Consider the following 8,296-nt stretch of genomic DNA (forward strand, 5'->3'; position numbering starts at 1 on the left):
TCGGGACCTAGCTTTGTTGCCTCACCACCAATAGAAGACTTGGGGAGACCAAACCTCTGATTTCTGGCCACATCAAAGCACTGATTATGCAAATACCCATTTTTTTTAAGAATAAAAGAAAATGGAGGGGGAATTATTTATCACACAATGAACCCCCTGCCAGGGCGGGAAACAATAGATCAGACCAGATAGCCCTTCTCGCCCCAGGCTTGGAGAGTGGGGAGGGAGGGGGTGCCGGAGCCCTCACGTTTTATTGGTCTAACCTAATTTCACTAATTCTCTTTTCACACATTTCTTTTGCTGATTTGGGAGCCGGGACTTTCACGCTCCCGGGAGCGCCCTGTACTGGCGTGATTCAAGGCCTGCCCGCTTTATTTAATTAATACATTCAAAGCCGGCCTGGGAGCCCGAGGGGGGACGCAGGGAGGCCCCGGCCCATGTGAGGAGAAGGCGCTTCTAAAGGCTTCCAGGTGCCCAGAAGTCATAAGCAGCCCAAGGCGGTGCCATGCAGGAGGTGGCCTGCTGGCAGAGCCCTGCTGCAGCCTGGAGCCCGGCGACACACGATGCCGGGAGGGCCATACCGAGGCGGCCTGGGGCCTGGACGTTGGTGGTGGGCCATCGGACTGGACTGGGCTCCCTAGACCCTCTCTCCCTCGCCTCCAGTGCAGCCTGGGGCCTCCGGGAGCCCTGCCTCAGCTCCGGAGCCTCTCCAGCGGGGTCCCAGCAGCCGCCTCCCTACTTTTCCCCCTCCTTCTTGGCCTCAGGCAGTTGTATTTAAAATCTGGCAAGGAAAAGTAAGCTATTACCAGACCCAGGCCCTTTGGAACAAGCCGATGCCGGGCCTCAGGCCTCAGACTGGTTCCCCAAAGGATAGGGCCAAACTTCCCGCGTCTCCCAGCCTAGCACAGCGCACGGTGGCGCACCCACTGGCTCGGAAAGGTCTAGCAACGCTGGAGGGGTGGAACTGTCACCAGGAGAAAGTGGGCACCTGCTTGAAATTTCTCTCATGACAGGGAAATGGATAAAATAGAAATGCGACCTTGTTCCCTCCTGTAAAAGAAGCGGTTTCCACCCTACCAGGGAGCGGAGAGAACCACTGGGCCTCTGCCCACAGGTTGTAGGGTTTGCGGTTGAGGGGCTGAGAAAGAGAATTCCCAGAGCTAAGTAAGCCAGCAAGCACATCTTTCCTAACTGCTGATTAAATGCTATAAAAATTATTGCACCATTTGATTGTAAAATAAAGTGGGCCAGGGAAAGCCGGAGTATGGACGGTAGACGGTAGACAGAACCCCCGGCATTCTGCTGTGGTGTGTGGAGGCCTGCAGTCTCTGGCTTTGGGAATGTGGACAAGTCTCAGGGACTGGAGACACTGTAGAGGTGACTGCTAGACGCTGTGATTATTGAACCACTTACCCCTCCCTGTTACTCCACCTAAGCCATTAGGATCGCCTGTTTATGGGATCACCTCGACAACCCGGGAGGTTTCCCTTAGCTGGAAGACTAACTGTCCCGAGAATGGCCTCACAGACCCGCGCCATGAGCTGATTCTTTAGCACATTTCTAAAGGAGGCATCATATATAACCATAAGTATCATCAGGAGAAGAGGGAAGAGGGCTTGGCATCAAAATTCTGTTGTTTTCAAACTTCATACTGCAATACTTTTGATTGCTGACTTGACCTTTTAGATACCAAAAACGTAAGTGTGGATTAGAAAAATAGCACTTTCTCCCCATAACAGGTTAACAAAGTTTACTCTTAGGTATGAATAACACAATCTTTAAATTAAAAAGAACTCAACAGGTCCCTCTTATGTCCAGTATGAAAACTAAGCAAAAGCCTGAATTTATCCCTCTTTTGATAAAAATGGAGTTATTAAAATATTAAACACTTAGTATTTTCCACATGAATGGAGAGGAGAAGCAGTATCAGATAGACATCTCAGGAGAAATTATCATTGTTTTTATGCAAAGAAATGGAGGACTCAGCTTAAAGTAAAAACAGATAAAAACACCGATGAGAGTAGGGAGTAATTTGAATAACTACTTTTTTTTTTAACTAACATGATTATCTTTTTTAGTTTGTGTTCTCATAGATACTCTCCCCCACTGGGACTTAATCTATAATGCAGTCAACCTTCAAGTGGACAATTTTGAGCCAAGGTCAGTCAAAGGTCATTCATTTCTATATTGGAGATTGAAATGCAAGTTACACCAGTTTTGCTTCTTCTTTGAAGAAGTTTTGACTTTAACAAAGATTAGATATATTTCTTTCAGATACATTCTTTTTTTATTTGTGCTTACTCTGAATCTCCCCTCTCCCACCCCAAGTTTGCTTTTCAAACCAACTAGCTTGTTAAAACGGCTAATATGAAATCAGCTTCCAATAGTGAATTCATAAATACTGTAACATCACAGATGTTAGGTTGGTGGGGGGGGGGCTTAGGGATCATTGTCTACTCCCTTCAGTTTACAGATGAAAACTGAAACCAAGCAAAAACGATAGTACTCAAATCTCTACATATTTCTACCGAGAAATTTCAACTTCCCTATTTTTTTAATCATGATTTTCTGAGCTTTGGAACATGTTGTGACTTATTATTTAAATTCCCCTCTCCTTTTTTGCTCATCCTGTTTGTTAAAAACAGGAAATTAATCTCTTTTGGGGAGGAGCGGAGAGTGTGTTAGAGATGGGTGGGAACCCAGGTTCTGGAGCACGCTGGGCAAGTGCGTTACCACTGAGCTGAATCTCCAGCTCAGAAACTGATTTCTTGAAAACACAGCTTGTGTTTGTATTGAAGTAACACTCTTATTTCAGTATTGGTGCCTCAAATTTGACTGAGCTTCTTACAATTTCTTAATGAAATTTGACTTCAAACATGGCCAAAAAATACAGGTGCTATCTTCAATTTGACATGGGGAGGATTTCGGAAAAACATAACTCATTTTGCAGCTAAAGAAAACCACATAGAAAATAAAAATTAGAACACAACACACAAAACTTATGAAAATTAGATACTTTATTTATAGCTTAATCACAGAACAATTTTTTGTTCTTCAAGATGTAAATACATACTAGAATAAACTCTGTAGAATATACAAAAAATACATACTTTTCCCATGAAATTTTTCTTTATAATAAATAGAAGGGAACACGTGTGTGGCTGGTTCCGATAATGCTCCGTGTCTGCTTAGGTTTTCAGACTGTGGATTTATTCTTAATCTCTTGAAAGAATGGGGGAGTTCCTTCTCCCCTAAAAGGTCGCGATAAATAATGCATGAAGCAATCCTCCCTCCTGATTTTTCCCTTTTCCTCCACATTTTTCCTTTTGATAGAGAGTTCAGCCTAAATTTCCACGCTTGCATTCAATCATTACAAAGCCTACAAATTATACAATGACTCCTAACCTGGCACTCTAACAAAACCAGTTTTCCCCCTTATAAATCATAAGAGACAGATGGCAAAATGGAGAAGAAAAAGGAAAGAGAAGGACGAGACAATAGGCATTGTGACGAATCTGGGAAAAAGAACAAAGTGCACATCAGAGAGGGAAAGTTTGGTTTGACAGGTGAAATTCCCACAGCCTGCGGACAGCAATGGGAATAAAGCAGATGCCAGCCATTGCAAATCTGTGGACAATATTATTACCGGTACAGTCATTCAGATGCTAACATACAGTTCCTTCTACTCGACATTAACATCTCTATGTAGAAGCAAAGGTGAAGAGATCGCAGGAACCAGTTGCCTTCCCCCTGGGAGAGTCACATGAACTGCGCTGAATCCTCCTCCCGTGTTTCAGAGAAGGGAGGAGCGTCAGTCTGGCTGGAAACCAGTTAACTTTGTCACCCTCATCTTTTCCCAGCGTCTTTAGTCTCGAGAAGCTCCCTCCAAACGCCTCCCTCACACCTTTAATAAATCAGAGCCCGCAGAATGAAGTAAACCCATAGCCAAGGATGCACAACCGACCAAGGACTCTTCGCCATGGCTACATCTGCTTTGAGAAGTGAAGGAGGGGAGGGGGGCGGGAGGCAGGAGAAGGATGGGAGGAAGGCTCGGTAGGGGGACAGGAAAGGGGAGCTCCTAACGCCTGGTGTGGGTGGCCGAGATGGCAACTCTAGATACAATCCCTGGCTATGGGAAGGTGAGGTGCATAGCGGTGTTTGTCGGGAGGTGGCGGCTGCCAGTAGTCCATGTCTGAGCCGGCGGGGCTGGAGGGCGATAAAGTGCAGCTGTACGGGGAAGTGGAGTTGGAGGACGCGGAGGAGGAGGACGATGCAGGGCTGTTGGTGCAACTCCACGAGGAGGCGGGCGATGGGCTGTCTGCGCTGCCGCTCAGCGCTGCGCTGGCGCCCCCGGGGCTCAGCAGCACCGCCTCGGAGAACAGCGCCCCCGGCAGGCCGCCGCCTCCCCCGCAGTGGTCGGCCAGGCGGAGGGTCTCAGTGAGCGCCCAGATGTAGTTGTGTGCAAAGCGCAAGGTCTCGATCTTGGTGAGCTTGGCGTCCTCGGGAAACGTGGGGAGCACCTCGCGCAACGCATCCAGCGCCGCGTTGAGGTTGTGCATGCGGTTGCGTTCGCGGTTGTTGGCCTTCAGCCTCCGCGTCTTCTTGATGCGCTGCACGGTCTCGGCCGTTTTGGCGCCGCGGGATACGGCCCGGGCTCGGGAGGGGCGCCGCTTGCACTCATGTACCAGACCCAGCAGCCGTGCGGGCCCGCAGCCCCCCGCACTGGCCGCTGCGCCCACCCGCGCCCCTTGCACGGCCTCGGCCCGGTTCTGCCCAGGCGCCGCCGACGCGCCCAGCTCCTCCTCCTCCTCCTCCTCCTCCTCGTCGTCGGCGCTGGAGGACAGCGGGGTGAGGGCGGCCGAGGCTGGGGACGCCGAGCCCAGCAGCACCAGCACGTCCTCTTCCTCCTTCAACTCCAAGGTCTCGGACTTGACGAACATCCTACGGAAGAGATCAGAGAAAGAGAAAGAAGCTAGTCAGTTTTATATAGAGAAACAGGCTCGATCGCCGCGTCATGGTGCGTGCTCCTGTGCGTACCCGCTAAGACAGGCTCCGGAGGGCGCGGAGGAGGAAGCTAGTTAGGGAGCACTATCTCCAAGGTCAAGGAGCGCCCCTCTTTGTGACTCGCCGCCAGGCAGCCCGGTCCCGTGCTCTGCGGGCCGCCCTGGCGGCTGGGTTCCGGCCCTGAGAAGGCGCTGCGACCTGGGAGACAGAAATCGTGCGTGGGCATGGTCAGACTGAGTGCGGGAAGAGCCCGCGACGTTGGCAGCCGCAGGGTGGATTCTTACCTACTCGGCTCTAAATGTGCTGCGGCGTGGCTATTACTTTGGCGTGTGCCGGGAATTTCCCCGCAGCTCGGAGCGCAGCGCTGTGTCCTCCGCCCCGCTGGAAAGTAGCGGGCCTGGCGCTATGGTGGCGCAGCTCTGCAGGGGATCTCTCTGACCGACGAGTTTGCCAAGAGCCCCGGCGGCGGCGGCACCCCGCCCGGGTCTCGTGTGTTGTGGTGGTGGTGCGTGTCCGTCTGTCAGTCAGTCCCTGGCCGTGCGGCTCGTGGCACGCGACTCCCAGGCACTCCAGTTAAAGCGAAGCTGCTTGTGGTTCAGTGGCTGCGTGTCTGGCACACGACTCTCCTTAAAACCCCTTATATACCACCAAGAAAACAATCAGATCTGCCCCGGGGCCCCCACCTCACCTACCCTCCCCCGTCGTCTCCCCCTCCCCTAGTCCTGCCCCCCCTTTATCCCCCGCTTTCCCCTCCCCGGCTTATTCTTTTCATCGTATTATCATCATTCATTTCTTTCTCTTTCTTTAGCCCCTTTCCCCCTCCCCTGGCCCAGCCATCCATCCTCCTCCTCCTCCCCCCACCACCCCCGCCTCTTTTTCGCCCTTCATCTCATCAGCATCAAATGGTTCTACAGCTCCTGTTGGAGCTCCAGGTTGCAGTCCGAGCTACCCAAGCCGCCACCGCGACTGCGGCTCAAGCTGCGGCTGTCGCCGCCGCTGTCCATTGTGATTGGTGGCTCGCGCTCGGCTGGAGCGTGCCGCTAATTTATTAATGAATGGAGGTCGCGAGGCGCAGCTGGCCAATCAGGGCGCCCCGGACTCCGGGAGGCCTGCGAGCCACGCGCACCGGAGTCCGCTCCCTTTCAGCAGCTCATTAGGGGCCTGAGCGCTGGGGGCCGATGCGGGGACCCCCGGCTACCGCCCCCGCCCCGGTGCTCCCGGCAGCCCCGACTCCCCCCGCCCCGATGCGCGCACACGCATCGCACCCGGCGCGGCCCGGCCTCCGAGCTCCCGGGCTATGGGAGCCGAGGAATTAGTTAATGGGGGTCAGAATCCCAGGGAAAGCAGTTAGCCCTGAGATGCCGCCGGCCGTCTCTTGGCAAAGCCTCTTAGGAAGTGTATCAAATAGTGGACCGTTTTTTTAAAAAAAGCAATCATTTGGTTACGCGAGGAAAGGGGTATGGGTGGCGAGCAGTGGGCACTTTGTGGGCGAGCGTGTCTGGGGTCCAGAGAACCTGGAGTGAGAGGATGAAGGGGGAGGACATTGAGGACTCTCCTAGAAGGGGAGATAGGGTGGTAGAGCAGTCGAGGATGTTAGAATAAATGCACTCGCATGTTAGCACTGAGAGAGACCTTCTTGATCCGGGTGCTGACATACCGTATTTTGTATTTTGTTTTGTTGGGGGTGGGAGTAACCCCAGTTTGGAGCGGAGCGAGACCGCAAGGAGGCTTCCTGCGTGGGTGGCATCGATGGTGGGGAGGGAGAGGTGCTGCTGTGCTGCGGCTCCTAGGAGCAAACGGGCTGCAGTGACATTTCTGTGACCTCTGCTCCGCGCTGGGGGGCGTTGTAGGGACATGGGGCCCGTCCTCCCAATTCTCCCTCTTTTCAATGAGTAAAAAAGAGCTGAAGGGCTACTGGACTTCAGAGGAAACTTGCTCTGAATTGCTCGTCAGCCCTGCCCTCTTCCCCCTCACTCACGCCCACCGTCTTGTCACCAAGGCTGACTTTCCTAGGAGACAGAATCAGAGCCCCCAGCTGTGTGCGCTGGGTCGGGTGTTGGCTGGTAAGAGAGTGGCTGACGGATCTGGTATCCAGTAGACTGGAGAGGCATCCCTTGCCATCCTTTTTGCAAATTAAGTTTAAGCGAGACGCTGATGGGAGTGTCAGGAGTCCAGGAGGGACAAGACAAAGAGAGGTCTCTCTCCCTTGTTTTGTAGGAATTAAAAGTAAGTTGTATTTGAGAGAAGGGTGAGGAAAGTGGATTGTTAGGTGTTCTGCATGGTTTTTGTTTATTCGTGAGATGTTTCCTGCAGGGGGACCTGAGGGGGATTGGAAGGCACAAATAGAAGAAGTGAAAATTTAGAATCCTAGGGAAAGAAACTGCTGCTCTTTGTAGCTCTGCAACCTTCAGACTTCCCTGTCTTGAAATTATTAGAAAACCAGCATGATTTTCAACTTGCTTCTTGGTATTTGTTTTCATCTCCTCTCCCTTTAAAACAAATTTCCTAAATTTAAAGTCATTATTTCCCCAGTCCGCCCCCAGTCTTTCATATCAGCTGGATTTTGTTACAAGAGCTGAAATTAAAAAGAAGAAAAAGAGACATTCAGTCTCCTCAGCACACAGCATGTGCCTCTCTCACTTTTCTTTGGATCTCAGTCTCAAGAGTCTGAAGAATCAGAACTTCAATAAGAAGTTTGTTCCAGGTAAAAGGTAGGTCAGTAGAGAAAGTGAGGTAGGTAGAGTGGCTCAAGTTGTAGAATGCTTGCTTAGCAAACTCAAGGCCCTAAGTTCAAATCCTAGTAATGAAAGAAACAAAAAAGCCAGAAGTGCACAAGTTGGTTGCAGGTACACGTGGGCATTACTTTTTAGGCAGTGATCACTGATACCAAGCAAGCAAAATACTCTTCTCAACATCCCCTTAAAAGAAAATTCACTCAGAGTGTGGTCTTGACTAGCTGGATAGGGACTGAAAGAACCTGTGGCCTTGGAATCAGGGTTTTGTTTGTAAATTTGAATGAAATAAAGAATGTGAGAAAGCTACAGTGTGATGAAATGATCAAAGACTGCTATAAATAATTGCTGAGATGATGAGAGGAAACATGGTGTATCAGTCTTTGGATAGTTGCATCTCTCCACAAGAGCTGCCTGCAAAAGAAGACAAACCGACAGATTAATCCAGCAGAAAACAAAGGAACATTTATTTCAGTATTCATAGAAACACATCTCTTTGGATGAGTTGCTTTAATTTTTTGTTTGTTTGTTTCCCTAAGAAGTGCTGGGTTGACCTAACA

At 50.8% G+C, this 8,296-nt stretch overlaps 1 protein-coding gene across 1 annotated transcript; it reads right to left on the bottom strand.

Moving 5' to 3' along the window:
• Nucleotides 1-2,965: 2,965 nt before the first annotated feature.
• On the bottom strand, nt 2,966-5,707 carry Neurog2 (neurogenin 2). Its single transcript, XM_020152102.2, has 2 exons — nt 5,289-5,707; nt 2,966-4,941 (listed from the first exon to the last, which is right to left on the bottom strand). The coding sequence occupies exon 2, from the start codon at nt 4,938-4,940 to the stop codon at nt 4,113-4,115; it is 828 nt and encodes a 275-aa protein (XP_020007691.1). The 5' UTR covers nt 4,941; nt 5,289-5,707; the 3' UTR covers nt 2,966-4,112.
• Nucleotides 5,708-8,296: the final 2,589 nt, after the last annotated feature.

This window comes from Castor canadensis, chromosome 9 (genome assembly GCF_047511655.1).
Source record: "Castor canadensis chromosome 9, mCasCan1.hap1v2, whole genome shotgun sequence".
In the NCBI taxonomy this organism is placed as follows: Eukaryota; Metazoa; Chordata; class Mammalia; order Rodentia; family Castoridae; genus Castor; species Castor canadensis.